Here is an 18,755-nt window from a genome sequence, read left to right as displayed (position 1 = left end):
TTGAAACAAGTCGACCGCTTGTATGGTGTCGCCGTGTTGTATCCTTTTAGATTAGAATGCAAACCCTTTGATGCGACGAGGAGCAAGGAGCAACAAATTTGGTAAAAAAAACTTCAGAAGATGTAACTACGATGGACTGTTAAAGTGATCTCTTTGCCTTGTACTCTCCGCCTACTAGCAAGTTGGAGAGGGCCGAACTCATTTTCCCATGCGAACATCCGGAGTACTCCGATCCATTTACTCCGTAAAGGTCCTTGGCATCTAGACTCTTCAAGAGCTCACCTGTCTCACTTCACCTTTACAACCATCTGCGAAATAGGGGCACCTTTGAGAAAAGGCTCCCAGACTCCCAGACTGTCTCTATTCTAATCGCTCAACCCTTCCGGTGACCCTCCCATCATGGCTGGTCCATCCACCCCCGACCGTCCCATGGACGCGCGAAATGCCGAATACACTCGGCCCCCCGACCCCCCCTCCCCTACCAACCTCAACACGCGCGCTGGAAAACGGATGAAAGCACCAAAGGGCCAGCTGCCCCCCGGTCCTCTCCCAAAAGGTGCCAGCGCCATAACCACAACCGTGTCCGCCTCTGCTGCCATCACCGAGCGGCTGGACGCAAAGGCCCGAGAGGCCAAACTCCTGAGGGAGGTCTTTGAGACCTTCGCCAAGACGGTTGACACCTTCGTCGCCTCTTGCAAAGACGACAAGCGACCCATCGCACACCAGATTAGCTCCCAGGTGGTGAATTTCATTTCTACAACCTACTTTGCGAGCACCGATGGCAACGACTTCGTCCCGATCAGGGCCCGAAGCGACCCGGAGACAACCTCCAAAAAACCCACAACCTGGGCGGGGATCGCCCAGACCCCGAAAAACCCTGACATCGAATCTCAGGCAAAGGGTACCCACCGGGTAGCCATATCCAGTAAGGCCGCCCCGACGTCGGCCCGGAGTGGGTCAACCCTCACCTCCCAACAAAGAGACGACCCTCGCATCCTGGTAGTCCTAAAGCAGGAAGACCGCCTTGCTCGCAAGGAACCATATGCGATACGAAAACAACTCGAGAGTGCCCTCAAAGGAGTCACACCTCACACCGACATTCCTAAGATCACCCGCACTGCCACAGGGTGGGCGATCACGCCCGGCCCCCTAGCCCGCCCTAGCCTCATCACTGAACAGGGGCTCAATGCCATCAAGGACGCACTAAACGCCCACAGCGTTAAAGTCCCCCAGAAATGGTACAACTATGCGGTCCCCGGAGTACCCCCCTCGATACAAGCCTGGGACGGCACCCTTATCCAGACCGGCTCTGTGATTGAAGATGAGGTCTTCGCGCAGACGAAGCTTAAGCCAGTCAGCTGCCGTGCCTCGAGGCATGGAGCCAGCCCCACCAACCACAACATCACCTGGGTGATCTCTTTCCTCAGCCCAGTTGCCCCATTCACGCTCTTCAGCTGCAGCAGCGTCGCCAGGGCCATTCTAAAGAAGCCGCAGATCCAACACCATAATCCTGGCTGCCAAAGCTACTGTCACGCAGCCCGGTGCAATCGTACCCCCCGCTGCTCGAACTGCGCAGCCCCAACGAACGAGCATAACGGCCCCTCCGGGGCTAATTGCACTAACCCGGTTAGATGCGCCAACTGTCACGGCCCACGACCTTCAGGGCACACTGACTGCCCAGTCCGCCCTTCTCGCACTGCGAAGGGAACACTTAGCTTCCCCTCCCGAGCTGAGGTTGATAAATTCCGACGATACGGCGACAGATGGTATAGAGATGCCCACTCTACACCTACTCCACCACAAAACGACGACACCTCCCCTACGGCACCCACCAGCAAGAGGAAAGTCCCCCGGGTCGGGGAGGACGGTTTCCAAACTGTCACTAGGCCGTCCAGGAAAGCAGCCTTTAAAGGCAACTTCGCGTGGACGTCGCTTAGGGGAAACAACGAGTCCCCACCTAGCTCCCAAGTCTCTGTCCCGACACAAGAAATGGACGTCGACAACAGCACCCCCGCCTCGTCTGAATGATAGGACACCCTAATAGACTCAGACGCGCGCGGCGCGTACGACCCTCGGTCCCACGGGAGGTCCTAGTCTTCTGGGCCAACGTCCGAAGACAGACGGCGTGTCACACAACCGCCCTCCAACTTGCTTACGAATCCGCATGCGATGTGGTCTGCATCCAGGAGCCCTACGTCTCTGCTCCAACAAAGAAAACGGGACACCCGGCATACGATTGCTACGCCCCGACCGACGAGTGGAATAGCTCTGACCCTACCTCCTTCGAATTGGAGAGACCACGAGTTCTTACCTACGTGAGGAAAAACTCCGGCCTCAATGCCCAACAACACCGGTCTAGCCAAGACCGAGACCTCCTCTGGGTCAATGTCAATGGCTTTCTCATACTCAATATCTACCGCCAACCGACCACAGACAAAGTCATTGACTATGTAACCAACCTCGCCCCCCCACAGAACTCCCTAATCGGAGGGGATTTCAACGCTAGGAACGAAGCCTTCGAACCCGGCGTCGCTAACGCTAACCGCGGAGGCGAAATTGCACAGTGGTCAAGCGACAGCGGCCTTGATTTCATCGGAGAACCAGGAGTGCCCACTCACCAGGCGGGACACGTCCTCGATCTCACTTTCTCCAACATACCCTACGCCTCGACAGTCGTCAGGGAAGACCTTGCCACCGGGTCTGACCATGAGTCCCTCGTCACTCGCATCCCGGGTCGCGGCAGGGTCCCCCTCGAACAATACAACTATAGAGTTCCCGAGTCTAAGCTACCAAAACTGTCTTCCCTCATCGGGACTGGGATCCGCTCCCTACCGGACCCAAGCAGCATCGAGACCCATGATCAACTAGACCAGTTCGCGGCGACTCTCACAGCACTTTTCCAGGACGCTATAAAGACAGCCGGGTCCCTGAACCGCACTCATACCTTCACCACCCCGTGGTGGACCTCCGAATGCCAAGCCAAGCGCCAACAGTGGCTAGGCGTAAGACACACGGATCCAGATAAGGCTGACACCGCTAAAAGAGCTTTTCTCTCCTGTGTACGCTCCTCGAAAAGGGCCTACTGGAGGGACCGCATTGACAATATCAAAACGGACTCTGACCTATACAATATCATCAGCTGGCATAAATTGGGCACCGACCTTAAGGCCCCTCCCCTTCTCGTCGATGGCCTCCCTGTGGAGGACACCATGGAAAAGGCGGAGGCCCTACGCCGCGCAGTCCTTGGCCGTTTTAGCCCAGACGACGACCTACCAACGGACCCTATCCCTATCACCACAACCTCCAGCCTTCCATGGCTACAATCTGTCACAATGGAAGAAGTTGAGGCTAACACAATTGGCGTCTCCAGCACGTCGCCTGGCTCAGATAGGATAACTGTGCGCCTACTCAAAGCCTGCTGGGAACACCTCAAAGACATAGTCCTCTCTCTGTTTAACCGATGCCTCGCCCTCTGCCACATCCCCCTGGCCTGGAAGGTCGCGGAGGTGGCTATGATACCCAAGGTCGGCAAGAAGGATAAGTCCTCCGTGCGCTCCTGGAGACCGATCGCCCTCCTATCCTGTCTCTCTAAGGGACTAGAACGAATCATCGCGAAAAGAATTGCCTGGACTGCCCTCACCCACGGCGTCCTCAGCCCCCAGCATGCGGGGGCTCTACCCAAACTTTCCGCCACAGACCTAGTCGCCTCCTTCACCCACGATGCCGAAATGGCACTCTCACAGAACAAGCAAGTCACCCTAGTCACGATGGACGTCCAGGGTGCATTCGATGCCCTCCTCCGGAGACGACTTCTCAAGCGCATGGGCGAGCAGGGCTGGCCACGAGAACTGCTACTTCTCGTGGACAGCTTTCTCACCGGACGCAAAGCCCGCGTCCGGCTGGAAGGCTCAACCACCCCTGAGTACGATGTGGTCTGCGGAACCCCCCAAGGCTCCCCATTATCACCAGTACTATATATGCTCTACCTAGCCGAACTCCTCAATATGGACCAAACGCTCCGTTTCGGGTATGCCGACGACCTAGCTCTATACCGAGCCTCCCACGATCTCACCCAGAATGTCAGACTCCTCGCTAAGGACGTTCAGAGCATTCTTGCCTGGGGAGAATATAATAAAGTGGCCTTCGCCCCCGAGAAACTAGAGATGATCCATATCACTAGACATCGAGGGGATGAGTCCCCTTCAATTGTAGTCAACGACCGGCTCACCATCGACCCCGTTCAGGCCAAGAAACCAGGATACACACCCACTCTCCGCTGGCTGGGAGTCTTTTTCGATAGAAAGCTCACATGGAGAAGCCACATTCTCGCCCGGGCGGGCAAGGCACGCGCTGTCGCACAACATATCCGCAATCTGGCCCGCACGACCTGCGGCCCGCCCGCGAGCTCACTTCGCAAAGCAGTCATCACCTGTGTTATACCCTCCCTAACGTTCGGAACTGAGGCCTGGTATGGCGGCCGGAATAGGCCCGCAAAACAGGCTAGCAAGGGCACCGTCAGCGCCCGTGTTGGCTGGCATATCAATGTCATCGAGTCGACCCTGGCACTCGCCATCCGCGGCGTCCTCCCTGTATGGCGCACCACACCAACTCCCTCGCTCTTTAGGGACGCGGGAATCCCGTCTGGATACGCCACACTTGAAGAGGCGAAACTACGGTTCGCTCTAAGGCTTAACACCATCCACAAAGGTCACACCCTTGTCCGTCGCATTCGACCCCCGATGATCACCCGAGGCCGCGGCACCGGCACCCGCCAACCGGCAAAGACAATTATCCAGAGACTTGGGAGCATCCTCCCGGAAGTCCCAAGACCGACCCTCTCCCCCCCGCACTACTCACCGGGCTGCAGAATAGATCCTACAGGGGGTATAGATAAGGCGACCGCGTCTAAAGCTTTCCAAGTCTGGCAGGAATCACTCCCACCCACAGATATCTGCGTCTTCTCAGATGGCTCCGAGCAGTGGCAGGAGGGCATCAAGTACGTAGGCTATGGCTTCGTACTTATGGCAAACGGCACCCAAATCGACACTGGCGCTGGCGCTATCAACTCACGCTCTCATGTTTTCGACGCCGAAGCAATCGGAGCCTGGCGAGGGCTCGAACGGGCAATCGCGGTAGCTCCGCCTAGGTCGAAAATCTGGCTCTGTATTGATAGCACATCCGTTATCTGGTGTATTAGGGGGAATGCCTCGAACTCCTCGCAATGGGCATTTTTAGCCTGCCACCGGGCTATGGAACAGCACAATATCAGTCTCCGATGGGCCCCTGGGCACACTGGGATCGAAGGGAACGAAGCTGCTGACACCTTAGCCGGTGAAGGCGCGCTACGCGGTAGTGCTATAGGGATGGAAGCCGAACCCACGATTAGCGGGATCCGATCCATCTTCCGGGAACTTCGGAACGAGGCTCGCTTGCGCTGGTGGGACACGGTCTCTCAAAAACTCTCCCAGTGGTACCGACGCTGGTCAGACACCTACGAGATTGATTCACTGCCGGAACTCGAACTCCGACGACCAGCGCTCCACCGCTGGCTTGCCCTCCGCTCGTCGCATGGCGACTTCGACTGGTACCACCGCAAGTTCAACCACGAAGACGCCAAACTCGACTGCTCATGCGGCCGCCGAAAGTCACCAGAGCACCTCGCTCTCTGCCACAAAACCCAGAGGTCTTTCCGACACTGGCCAAAACGCCCCCCGACACCTCCAACCGACAGGACAGAGGCAGTCGCCTACCTTCGCAGCCTGGACCCCAAGCAGTTTGTTGAACTACTGGAGCTCACAAGCTTCTACTCGCGGGTCTGCACGAGGTAACTCCTTCATTTGTTTCCTCAACAAAGTCTTTTGGCACCCGCCAATCACCACACACCTGGACCCCCCGGGACCCCCCGGGACCCTCACCCCCATGATGGCCGGCTCACATGTCGGAGACAGCTGTCATCAACTGGCTACTCAGCCCTCGCATTTACGAATGCATGAACTGCAATCTGTGGAGAAAGATCTTTGTATTATAGAAACCATAGCACTGCACGTCCCAATACCCCATGGGAGGTCGCAGGAGCAAGCTTTCGCTTGCTCCCTGCCGGACGTTAAATATATCTACCTACCTACCTACCTACCTACCTAGTACCGTAGTAGTTCCCACTGTACGGCTGGCCATGCAAAACAACCCTATTAACACCACCAGCAAACGCCTTGTTCACGCTTTGCAGCAGCTCTGGTATTGTCAGGGAGTATGCGCGGGACGAAACACCCCCCATTTCATTCGATACGACCTTCTTCCCAGAAAGGTATGCAGGACCTGTAAATTGCCGGTACCCGTCGATGTTGTCTTTCCACTGCAGGCTCTCACACTCGGGGGCATCTACCTTTGGTATGTTTGTCAATGCATCCAGAGGCAGGTTGTACGAGACCTGGGTTGAGTATTGGAGTCCAATATCCTGATTCAGCCATTCTCGCATTGTGGTCAAGAAGCTCCCATACCCGTCAGCCAGCACGGAGCGATAATCGTTGATGTATTTGTCGGTGGTCACGCTATTCTTGAAGACGGCTCTTACCAACCCGGGGTTACTGGCTTGAGCCATTATGTTATTCTGGCCGAAAATGAGGAGCGGGAGAAATTTCCCTAGAGGATATCCAAACTTTTTGTAGAACGCATTCGGCAGCTTCGGTGTCCATGTTATGTTGGACTGGAATTCCATGCTGTCCTCCCAGCCTAGATTATCGTGGTTAGTAGACTTTCTTGGATTTTTAGAACAATTGAACTTACCATAGTTTCCCACATCCAACAGGAGTTGCCGTATTTCCTCTGTAAGGATGTGATCATTCCAGTAATTGATCATTGTCCTAGCTCCCTCCTTGCTGAAATGGTCCACCACAAACGAGCCATTTGCTAGGATCGTGTCGGTTCGGTTAGACTTTACTGTAAGCGCCTTATGCAGGGTCCTCTTCTGATAGAAGGAGAACACAAATAGATCGCGTGATGACAACGACGATGGCAATGCTAGGATTCCATCTGACGACACGTTTTGTGATACGTCTTGAAGAGATTCCTCGTCTAGGACCAACTCGATGTATGACTCCTGAGGCGGCGTGGTGCTTAAGGAACCGGATCCACTGGCCAAAGACACATTTGCCATGCTGTCTGCTGAGGCAATGACACAGGCAACTAGATCTCCTTCACCCCACCCTGGGATACGGTCCCTCGTCTGATTAACTGGCACTCTCTGGACAAATGGTACCTATCAAAAACAAATTTAGTAAAATGAAATGCAGCATGCATCGCGGTAAACTACACCCACCAGATCCCATTGGATACCGTCATCATCCGAAGACGCAGGCACCCCCTGCCCTTGGTTCGGACCCATTGCAATATCCACGAGTACATTGTTCTCCTTGGCAGTTTCCAAGGCCACCTGCAATAAATGCTGGAACGGTGCACTGCCAAACCCATATGTCACCCAGTCGGACCCGGGCGGGCTTCCCACAGCATCGCCTCCATACCCGTAGTAACCGAGGAACTCGATGCCCCCGGCACCAACCTCTGCAGCGGAGCGGATATCAGAGGCTACGACCGTCGGATCAACACTAGCATCTGGTAGCCAGTACCTGAAGAAAGGTCGCACTTGAGAAGAGGGGTTTATGAAGGTTCCATAGCTGTTGTTTGGGGTTGTGGCGGTTGAGACAACTGACAGGCCTACTACCACAGTAAGATACTGGAAAAGCGCCATTGCCATAGTGCATAACCTTTACAGGTAAGAAAGGGAGAAATCACAGCCCGCTTATAAGACTTCCTTCGGTGGAATTTTTGCATTACTCGGAGATTATGCTTTGCTCCGAGCATGGAGAAATCGGCACAGCCGTGGTTGGCCTTCGTATTCGTATTTAGTCGGTGTATCATTTTGTTGAACCGGTTTCCCCGCATAACATTCGGTAGGTTGTTGTCCAAGAGTCTTCAGAAACAATCACTAATTAAAACCAAACTTTATTCTAACCTTCGAACGAAAGAACAAATAATTCGCGTGGCGAGGGTTAAGTTGCAATTATCTGGCAAGTGATCATTCGTGTGCACCCCCCTACGCAGTGACCTCCCAACAGCAACAGGTATGAAAAAAAAAAGTTACATAAGACAAGTAGGATAATAATCAGTCTCGGACGGAAACCGGTAATGTCATCCCGAGACATGATACATGAAAAGTGCAGTAGGACACTGCCGAGGCCTTTGACATCCTGGTAAAAGCACACAATTTGGAATTCTGCGGCATGTGTTCTGTCAATTCACTTTCAACATTCTTCCTTTACGTCTCTGAGATGTATTTTCATTAATCTAGTCTTCGTTTTATTAGTAAACTCTTCCTACGTCCTTGACGATACGAATCTTACGATCACACAATGCGAAAGAAACCAGTGACTAGTATTGAATGCCAGTGTGGTAACATCAAACACTTTAAAAGGACGATGAAAGAGAATTTGGTGGCACGTGTTGAAAACGACTAGTATCCACTTTAATGCAAGGTTTCGTATTCAGCAAGGACCCGAAGCTCCTTCATGAAGCGGCTGGTCATGTGCCACATTTTGAGAAAGCGCGGCTCGTGGCTTGCATTCACCTGAGAAAAGGAACCAAAAACAACGGCTTGACCAAATCGTAGGGTTCTATCGACTGAAGTCTTGATCTTTCAGAGCAAAGGTGCCATCTTTCTTCAACTCTTCCCATTTCGCCTGCTTATAAATCCAACACTTGGCACCTAGGCACCCCAGAGCTGCAGGCTACAGCGCTCTCTAGGTTCCAGTAACAACTCGGCCCGTCGGGAATTGATACTCCGTACCCCGTACGGAGTACGGAGCACATGTTATACCAGAGTACCCCACACTAAACTCAGCCACAGTGACCGTCGGCTAATTTGGTTGGGGAAGGTCACCGTGGCCCCTTTTATGGACAGCTGAGCGCTTTCCCATACAAAGGCAACCAGCTTTTTCCTTCCGATTTGAGTTACTACGAGGCTGAGTCAGCTTTGACAAATGAAAAAAAAAGCCCATGTGGATCTACACATCTCTCGCAAGGTCGCTCTCCGAGAGTAGCCGCGACTCTTGGGATTAAAATTAGGTAAATATAAAGATTTGCTGAGAATCTTGGAGATTGCCAGAGACGAGGAAGCTATCGATAGAAGTAGAACGATATTAGGCCATTTTTCAAGGTAAACAAAATTTCACTGGCAAACCAAAGCTATTGTGATTTTCAATATGTGGCAAGCTAGCTTGTATGAAAACCTCGAACTGTTCTCCTCTGTCTCATTGAATTCAGTATGCATGGATGTTACTGTAATAATAACGGAAAGATCGAAAAGCTAGCATTTCCACGGTTGCCGAACTCGAGATATTTTGTGTGTTCCGTTCAAAGTTTAGACAATGCGGGGAAACGGGGGAAATTGCGGGGAACATGTGACGTCGAGCCTCCCACATTCATCTCCTTGAACATTCACAAAAATGGCCACACTGGTTATGTGAGCTTGGGCTCTTAATTTTTTAAAAAAACTAGCTCTAACAGTGCCCCAGCACAGGTGCCACAGGCTACATCGGTGGCGACACCCTAGCGACACTTGCTGCCAACCACCCAGAGTTCACATCTTAGATCCTTGCTCGCACCACCGAAAAGGCCGAACAAGTGAAGGCCCAGTGCCCATTTTTGCGCATCGTGATTGGAGACCTGGATGATATAGCCTTGCTAGAACGAGAAAGTGCAGCTGCAGACATCGTGCTGTGTAAGCATCCCACTCGGTGTTGATTCAAGCATGATGCTATCTAGACCCTGCTTACTCAGGCAAAATAGACACTGCAGATGTCTCAAATCATGTGGGGGCTACAAAGGCCATCATAGCCGGCTTGGTCGCCGGTCATACCACGGAGAAACCAGGCTACTTGCTACACACCCGAGGAACTGGCATCCTGACATGGGAAGACAGCGACAAGAACGTATACGGAACTGAAAGCGAGCATGTGCACAATGACTGGGATGGAGTCGATGATTTGCTTGGCCTACCAGCTCACGTTTTTCATCGAAATGTTGACCAGCTCGTCCTCGATGCTGGAACCCAGCATGCCGAAGTGCTCAAGACGGCACTCGTCTGTCCGCCTACGATTTACCACACGAACTTACCAATTTCAACTAGAAGAATTAAACTTCTAAGCCCACAGCAGGCAAAGGACAATGTCCGGTCAACTAACATTCGCGCCAGCTATACATATTAGCCAATATGAAGCTTCGTCGCCAGAAGGGCCCGATAATCGGCGCCGGGCAGTCAATTTCAAATCACGTCCACATCCGTGATCTGAGTGATGTATACTTTCTACCCATTGAAGCGGCGGTTGCAGGCCGAACTGATGACAGGCTCTGGGGTCCTAGGGCATACTGCCTTGCCGAAAATGGGGAACACTGCTGGGGTGAGTTAGCTCAGGCTACGGCAGAGGCAGCCACAAAACCGGGGTACCTGTCCGAGGCAAAGACCGAAGCACTCGACCCTCGGCCCCAATAACGCCAAGAAGCATGTAGGGCGGGATATGAGGCACTCAGTTGGGGGATGGAATCTCGTGGTCGCTCACTGCGGGTACAAGAGATCCTGGGATGGAATCCCTCATGGCCCAGTCTCTTGGATAAACTACCAGAGATTGTCCGTGTTGAGTGGCAGCGACTACAAGATGTTTCCTAGAATATGTGACGGGTAGGTGTTTGAATGTCTCTCTATTATTACAGAAAATGCCTGGGTTATTATTGGTAGGTTTGATCCGAGAAGACGCGCGAGACCCCGAGAGATTCCGTTGGGTCTTATGCTAGTCATTAGCAGAGAATAGGGAATTTGATGCGAGACCTAGCTATTTAAATACTAACCGTGGACAGTTCAATCTGGCTAGAATTCCAGATCTTCAAAATCGAGACAAAATTTTACCTGTGCGACAACCAAGCATTTTGATCTCTTAGCGTGGCACAAGTGTAGAGACGAGATTTTTGAGTCCTATGGCTCAAATCATCGAGTCTCATCGTGTTCAAAATCCAGGCTCATTATATCAAACGCATTTCAGTCTTGACTAAAGTCAACCGATGTAAGGATAGCCGCGATCAAGATCCCGCAAAACGAGGTCAAGCCATCAAAATCCCAACACAAACTCGAAACAATGATGCATCATCGTAAAATCCATGCAACTACCCGGCCCCGACTGATGACACGGAGAGTGAGTTGCGCCGACTCTTAGCAAGCTAACTGGCTTGATGCGGCCAAATTTAAGCCCCAACCAGTGGTTTCGTGGAGACCCTTGAGATTAATCTCCTTTTGTATAACACAAAGATTGAGATCATAGCCAGCAGAGTCGGGATTTGAGTATCACGACAGAGCAATTTTTCGTCCTGTTCTAAACTCTACATGGGATATTGCCAATTCCGCATCGAGTGGATAGGTGCTCTACTAGATGCTATTTATCTATCCACAATGCGAATCGCCGTATCAATTTTTGAAATTTTTCCGATAGATGCTCTACAACCAGTGAACATTAGTCTTAACGTTTTTACTGTCTTCTAACTACTACGCTGTCTTCACCACCGTTGATCTCCGACATGGCAGAATCAGATTTCCCATTCTATAGACCCGGGAGGTCCGAATATGACGATACTATGAGCAGAGCCTCTACAGTGATTAAACGGAAAAGAAAAGTCGAAGAAGAGAAATTTGCTTTGGGTCGAAGGGGAATCCTAGTCTTCTTTACTTTGTCTGTTCTCACCTTGATGGCTGCTTTGGACGGGACTTCGCTATCTGTTGCTTTACCTGTGAGTGCTTCAGCAAGAAGACTGTATGTCTCAAAGCTCATCACGCCCAGGAAATTGCAAAAGAACTCAATGGAACAGCTATTGAGGCATTCTGGAGTGGGACTTCGTTCCTGCTATGCTCAACAGGTTGGTAGTATCATGTTGCTATCTACAATGATGCAACTAATCGATTTGACACTGCCACAGTATTCCAACCAAGCTTCGCCTCCTTCTCGAATATCTTCGGCCGTCGACCTATGATTATAATCTCCCTGGTTTTTTTCTGTGTTGGCGCTATTATTGCAGCAATTGCCAACAATTTCACCTACATGTTGATCGGTCGATCAATCCAAGGTGTCGGCGGAGGTGGCATTATATCCCTAAGCGAAGTCATCATAACTGATCTCGTCCCTCTACGATGGCGTGGTCAATACTTTGGTATTCTCAGTGCAATGTGGAGTGTTGGATCCGTGACGGGGCCTATCCTTGGTGGTGGATTCTCTGAAAATGTGTCGTGGGTAAGGTGGCCCAAGGTGACCACGCGCTTATTCGTGCTAACTATGATCAGAGATGGATCTTCTATATCAACTTCCCATTCATCGGGGTCGGCGGAGTGCTTGTGATCCTATTCTTGAACCTCAAGCTTGCACCCAGTTCGTTAGTCGAGAAGCTCCGTCGAATCGATTACTTCGGTACCGCATTGTTCGTCGGAAGTTTGTCGTCCTTCTTGATCCCCCTCAGCTGGGGTGGTATCTCATACGACTGGAGCTCGTGGCACACACTTGTTCCTCTTTGTGTAGGTGGAGTCGGGCTGATCGTTTTCGGATTCTACGAGACTTACTTCGCCACCGATCCCATTGTCCCGCCTGTGATATTCCAGAACCGTACGGCAATAGCTTCGTTCATTGGGAGTGTTTTGCAGGGTTTGATTCTATGGTGTGCTCTCTATTACCTCCCTCTCTACTACGAAGCAGTGAAGGAGTATAGCCCCATCATCTCGGGCGTTGCTCTATTCCCTGAGACATTCACTGTGGCTCCGAGTGGGATGGTAGCCGGTGTCCTGATCACGGTCACGGGCAGTTACCGATGGGCTATCTGGCTCGGATGGGCCTTTTCAACTGTCGGGTTGGGTTTGATGTGTCTGATCAAGGTGAACACCAGCATGGTCGGATGGATCTTTCTCAACATCGTGCCAGGCCTTGGATTGGGTATTCTCTTCCCATCTCTTGGCTATGCAGTGCAGGCCTCGGCGGACCCTGAGAACCTTGCTATTGCAGTTGCCATGTTTAGTTTCTTCCGTGCTCTTGGTCAAGCGATCGGAGTTGCTGTCGGGGGGGTTGTCTTCCAGAATCGCATGTTCACCAATATCTCGAGGTATTCTGCCCTGGCTCCTATGGCTGGGGCGTACAGCAAAGATGCAGCGGGCTTGGTTCAAGTCATCAAGGCCATGGCGGATGGCGCTGATAAGGCGAATCTGAAAGAAGCGTATACGGACAGTTTACGTACGGTGTGGGTAGTCTGCTGCGGAGTGTCGGCTGCGGCGATGGTGATCAGCCTCTTGACTGAACATTATGACCTTGATCGTGCCTTGGAGACCAACCAAGGTCTACGCGATGATGATGAGTCTACCAACAGTTTGAAAGACTTCGAGATGAGGACAGACCGGAGACATGTCATAGAGCCTCGACCTTGGGCGTGGTAGTGGGTTTTCTTTAGATATTATTTATGGAGCTCTGTTGTGTATAATGAAATAACATCTACTGACGTTGATAATTCAAGTCTTTATTCGCACCAACAGATGGTTTTCTTAATCAAAGTTCAATCTGGATACAAGTCTTGATTCTTTCGTCTCTCTTCGGATTCTCCCATCCCTCGACATCACCCCAAAGGCACGATCGTGGAAGACAAACTAGCTGTCAGCTTTCACAATCTAGAGCCTAGCTTCTGCAACCACTCAACACTTTCTCGCATTCCACTATGCACTTCGACGCAATCCTCTCTTGGCATTGACCTTTCCCAACATGGCCATTTCCAACGCCAGCTCGAATCACCCCCATACCGGGGCCCCTCAGCAGTAATCTCATTATTCGAGACCGTCATCGATTTTATTGGTACGTGGTGGTGAGGTTTATGTTAAAAAAATCCACAAGCACATTACTTTCCGCAGACACCGATGCAAGCGACGCGGATTATCGCATTGGGGTCTTCGATCACTGGCATCGGGCGGTGTTGAAATCCGGCGTCGGCGGGGCCATACAGGAGAAAGGAGGAGTTCTCCAAGTTGGAGTTTAGGAAAATGGGTGCCTAGAGAGATATTGGTGGGAGTGAGACTAGATATCTATGATTTTATGAGGGAACTTTTTCAAACTACCAAAGACGCCGTGATTCAAATTTTGGACGCTAGTTCGGGAACGCTTTCAGAGTTCAGCATGGGTATAACCACTCCGCCTGAGCGCGAGAATGTTGTTGGGTCGAAGGGGGAAATGGAACGTAGGAGGAAATTTGACAGACGGATAGCCAAGAAGCAGTACAAGACGCATGATCCCGAGTGTAGAGGAAGATTTCAAGCCTACGGGATGGCAAGGTCGAGGGTTATCACATGGGGCAGTGATACAAGACAGTGCACGGCATGTACATGGCTGCAAGTAGCCGAAGGAAACAAAAACAGTGCTGAGCAAAAAGATTGACAACTTGGGGTTTTGGACTTGAAACATTCATGATCTCGCGCCACGAGAATAAACATAAAGCAAAAATAACTGAAGTTCGTGACATCATAAAGTGGCCATGATAAATGGCAGGGGAAAACGCAGATGCAATCATCGACCAAGGGTACGTAGCCGGTTTTTGAGTAGATTCATTTCTTTGTCATATTCCACCCCAGCTGGAGGGCCCTTGGGCTCCCGGTCACTATCTTTGAGCATCATGGACCGATAGTGGCCATCGCCATCCGGTGCTCCGACAGTCACCCAGACAAACTTCGTTCCGGGGCTATTGGGCTGCGAGCGCTCCTGTGGTCCTTGCCAGAACGCTTCGTCGGGCAGGGAATCATCAGCAGAAGCAGAATCGATCGAGGGCGGACGACCTCCAAGTCGCCCGAACTCAATCCAAACTCTGAGGGTATCTTCGATAAAGGCGATTTTCTGGATGAAGGCGTTCGCATCAAGGATATCACGGATAAGGTCTTCGGTCGAATTGATGGAGTCTCCGTTCGCGATGCTGAGGAATGTGGCAGCCTCGTCGGAGGCCACAGCGCGAGTGTCGAATCCTGCTGGGTGCATTTTGCCTTTTGCGGCGAAGAATCGAGCGGCGGAGGACGAGAGATGGTAGAAGTCGATCCAGGGGGATGAGCTACGGGTGCGGCCCGGCGAGATCACCAGCTTGGTGTGGTCGGGGAAGTTGAATTGGAAGGCTCCGTCTCCGAACCCCCAGATGCCAACATTGCCCAAGCGCTGGTAGAACTTGACAAACTGTGCACTATTGTGCTCAGGCAGGTCTTCATCCAGGATGCCTTCGTCGCCATGTCGACCAAGGGCTCCGATCATGTATTTACCGAATTGATCCACGAGCTTCATCCGCTTGATTTTCTCTGCATCGGCTCGCTCGACATCGGTTCCTGTGTTGGAGCGAACTCTCATTGCCTTTGAGCTTTTAACGTCGAAGAGCGAGGGCGGGATCAATGCTCGTCGGATACCGCGACATCCTAGCAAGTCATCGTCACGATTCTCATAGAATTCAACCGAGGTTCCAGTGCGAGGAACTAACTGATCAGCCTCGGAGTAGTAAATCGGTTGTTGTTTGCCATCTGCGACGCTACGCGCTTTTCGGCGGATATGTCGCTCGCCATCTCGAACTACGACACTCGTCGCCGGCTGTCCATTTTCTCCCTTGAAAACACATCCAACACTCCCATCATCCAAAACGTAGCCAATTCCATAACGGTTGGTGTAATCTACCCATTTGATTACATAGGCGTGAGGTTGTTTTCGTGCTCCCCCTCTGCGCCTATTAGGTGCATGGTTGATCAAGTTGGTCAGCATGAGACGCAAGTCAGTGTTGACTTCGGTCAACGAAGTCCTGGGCAGAAGCTTGCAGGCATCCTCTGCATGAAAGAGAGGACTGAGCCCCAAACTAGAGCGTGCCCTGCTACTAGTCGTCTTGCTATTAGACCGACCAGGTCCATCAGATTCGGCGGAAACCTTCGATTGAGCCTGTGCAGATCGAACGGACTCTTCAATAGGACTACCTCTCTGTCTTTCGCCTCGTCCGACACTAGTGCTGAGGTCTGCTCTTGATGTAGGCCGTAAAGATGTCTGACGGGTGATCACGTTTCGCTCCTCTGTCCGAGTGGATGGTTGCCGTTCTCTGGTTGAGATAGAAGGCTGTATCAACTCCTGGTCAGCGGCTGCCAATCTGCGAGACTGAGAGCGTGTTTTGCCTACAGTCAAGCCTGATGGCATGCTTGTGGATTTGGCTAGTTTTGGGGCAACATCCTTGTCCTTGTTACGCAACGTCGTTGCTTGGGATGCAGATACCATCCTTCGTGCCCTAATAGGACGCTCTGCCAGACCCCCTGTTGGTACATCCGCAGCGGATAGAGGTTTTGCCTCGGCTTTTGTGATTTCTCGATATAGTCTAGACGATAGAACGACGGGATCACTAATTCCAGGTACCTTGCGGGGCGAGATGGGGGGGACTCGAGCTTGCTGACGTAGCGTTGCGGCATGGCTCTGTCCTTCCATTCGGCGCTGTTGAGCAGCGGCTAGAGCTGCATTGGTCCGTGATGCTGCCATGGGGTTTGGACGAATGGAAATACCTCGTTGTGACATAGTGCTGCTAAGCATTGACTCCTCGCTGCGGATGATTTTTCGGGAACTCTCCAGAAGACACCAGTCTCCTTCAAGGTCCTGGGGCCATCGGTAAACATGATCTGGCGACAAGGGTATTATGGGTCGCAGACCTCTGGAATCCTCCACATCACACTCAGAGAAAGCCGACTTCGAGCAATTTCTCCCAACAGATTTCCGAGATGTCCCATCAGGTTTACGTCCCACCCCGCAGAGCGAGTAGAAGGCAGCTTTGCAGGAATGATATCGCTGAGCGGGGTCATCCACCTGGTACACATAGGCGCGGAGCCTCTCATCCGAGTCTAAGCCGTATCCACTTACCATAGAATCACCCTGAGGTGAGGCGTCCTTAAGCCATAGTGGCTTGTTGAATCGACATGAGGGGTCCAATTGACGAGGAATGCAACCATCGTACATGTTGAAGAATGGGTGCTCAACAATGTCGTCTGGGTCCGGTCGCTCCTCGTCCACAAGGTTCAAACAACGACTGACTAGATCTTTTGCTTCCTCAGGGATGTAATTGCTGGACTCTGATTCTTTGGGCCAGACATAATTCAAGTTCTGGACTTTCTTGTAAACCTCATCTTGCGTTTTCGACTGAAATGGCAATTGTCCAGCGAGCATGGCAAAGCTAAAACGATGTTGTTAGTTCAACAACTTTGGAATAGTAACGCGGCATTCTCACCATATTACACCCACGGACCAAATATCAACTTTCTGTGTATGGCCACCTTTGCTCTTGTCCAAAACTTCGGGAGCGATATAGTTGGGTGTGCCGCATAGCGTATTCCGTCGCTTAGCATCCTTGTCGGACAAAATCATAGCCGCCAGACCGAAATCTCCAACCTTGATGTTCATATGGTGATCGAGGAACAGATTTCCCATCTTCAGGTCGCGATGAGCGACGAATCGCTTGTGTAGATATTTCACCGCTGCGCAAAGCTGAATCATATACCGTCGCACTTCCGGCAAGCTAAAACAGCGTCGTTTCCGAAACATGTCCATCACCGACCCATTTGGACATAACTCGAGAACCACGTAGGTGCTGGATTCGAATGCGAATGCGCGGTAGAACTGGACGATAAAAGGATGGCGCATTTTAGAGTGGATCTGGAGTTCGGTTCGAAACTGCGACCAAAAATATTAGGTACTGGCAAATCGTCGGTCTGTATGCGGAGGCTCAGCGTACCTTCTCCTCCATCTTCTTTTGGGACATCGCTGATTTGACGACCTTCATGGCGTACACCCGGCCATTGCGAGCCAATGTACCCTCATAGCAAACAGCAAACCCGCCCTTTCCCAAGAATGCACCTACTGAGTATCGCTCCCCGCCATCTTCCGGCTCCGAGACTATTGATGGTGGAGGATCGGCGTAGCTTTTGGAAGATGCAAGCCTTTGCTTGCTACTTGGAAGTACAGCATTTTTCTCGAACGGTTTATGATCCATGGCCAGTTTTGGTTTGATCTTCTGGTTCGTTGTGCGCGGGGAGAGGGCCTCCATTGTTGGCGGGCCGTCTTTTTATGGCAGGCGAATCAGGATATTATCTGTAGTAGAAGGCTTGTAGAGGAGGGGGGTATCGAGCGTGAGGATCATTAAAAACAGTGACCATGTGACAGTCTGAAGGGTATCAAGTTCCGACAATTTTTCTATCCCTGCAAAAATCAAGTCAGAATCCGCACCACTGTCGAGAAGCCGAAAACCACTCTAATTGAGAACAGAACATAGGAAGTGAGAGATGGAACTTACACCCATATGCAAAACGCTAAAGAAGCAAAATTTTACAAAGCTCGGAAAACAAATAACGGCCCCTCAATCGAAGGTTGGGGGAGGATGAAGAGTAGGAAGAATTGGACCATAACATTTTGCTCAAAACGGTAATCGATAAACACTGGCCGTTGGCCCGCAAGTCACGTGAGGGTCTTTGGCCAACTCCACGCATCTCCTTGTCTTGGATCCTTACTTTTTTCTGAATTAGTTACTATACAAGGAACATAGTCTACATTCATCGGGATGCTCTCTTTTGCGTTGAAGGTTCGATCTTATCTTGGTGCGTTGCTGGGGCTCTATATTTGGTTCCATGTCATTGCCGCGAGAGATTCCAGTTT

General features: G+C 51.5%; 5 protein-coding genes across 5 annotated transcripts; 3 read left to right on the top strand and 2 right to left on the bottom strand.

Moving 5' to 3' along the window:
- Positions 1 to 399: 399 nt before the first annotated feature.
- Positions 400 to 5,828, top strand: Pdw03_5224 (reverse transcriptase domain protein; the record flags this gene model as incomplete). The annotated part of the gene is made up of 4 exons (XM_066100987.1): positions 400 to 1,928; positions 2,051 to 3,341; positions 4,077 to 4,996; positions 5,270 to 5,828. 4 exons carry the CDS (start codon positions 400 to 402, stop codon positions 5,826 to 5,828), a joined length of 4,299 nt encoding a protein of 1,432 aa, XP_065957927.1.
- A 305-nt stretch (positions 5,829 to 6,133) lies between these two features.
- On the bottom strand, positions 6,134 to 7,914 carry Pdw03_5223 (Glycoside hydrolase, family 2, N-terminal; the record flags this gene model as incomplete). The annotated part of the gene is made up of 4 exons (XM_014683588.2): positions 6,134 to 6,729; positions 6,784 to 7,255; positions 7,316 to 7,710; positions 7,761 to 7,914. 4 exons carry the CDS (start codon positions 7,912 to 7,914, stop codon positions 6,134 to 6,136), a joined length of 1,617 nt encoding a protein of 538 aa, XP_014539074.2.
- Positions 7,915 to 9,497: 1,583 nt separating this feature from the next.
- On the top strand, positions 9,498 to 10,259 carry Pdw03_5222 (NAD-dependent epimerase/dehydratase; the record flags this gene model as incomplete). The annotated part of the gene is made up of 4 exons (XM_066100986.1): positions 9,498 to 9,514; positions 9,567 to 9,629; positions 9,750 to 9,772; positions 9,841 to 10,259. The coding sequence occupies 4 exons, from the start codon at positions 9,498 to 9,500 to the stop codon at positions 10,257 to 10,259; spliced, it is 522 nt and encodes a 173-aa protein (XP_065957926.1).
- A 1,525-nt stretch (positions 10,260 to 11,784) lies between these two features.
- Pdw03_5221 (Major facilitator superfamily domain, general substrate transporter) lies at positions 11,785 to 13,507 on the top strand (the record flags this gene model as incomplete). Its single annotated transcript, XM_014683589.2, has 4 exons — positions 11,785 to 11,826; positions 11,877 to 11,952; positions 12,013 to 12,323; positions 12,374 to 13,507. The coding sequence occupies 4 exons, from the start codon at positions 11,785 to 11,787 to the stop codon at positions 13,505 to 13,507; spliced, it is 1,563 nt and encodes a 520-aa protein (XP_014539075.2).
- Positions 13,508 to 14,621: 1,114 nt separating this feature from the next.
- Pdw03_5220 (polo-like kinase) lies at positions 14,622 to 18,150 on the bottom strand (the record flags this gene model as incomplete). Its single annotated transcript, XM_066100985.1, has 7 exons — positions 14,622 to 16,184; positions 16,245 to 16,564; positions 16,619 to 16,709; positions 16,763 to 16,879; positions 16,971 to 17,280; positions 17,335 to 17,777; positions 17,839 to 18,150. The coding sequence occupies 7 exons, from the start codon at positions 18,148 to 18,150 to the stop codon at positions 14,622 to 14,624; spliced, it is 3,156 nt and encodes a 1,051-aa protein (XP_065957925.1).
- Positions 18,151 to 18,755: the final 605 nt, after the last annotated feature.

Source organism: Penicillium digitatum, chromosome 6 (genome assembly GCF_016767815.1).
Source record: "Penicillium digitatum chromosome 6, complete sequence".
NCBI classification, from domain to species: Eukaryota; Fungi; Ascomycota; class Eurotiomycetes; order Eurotiales; family Aspergillaceae; genus Penicillium; species Penicillium digitatum.
Note: the sequence above shows the minus strand (reverse complement) of the source record. Positions and strands in the feature narration are given on the sequence as shown.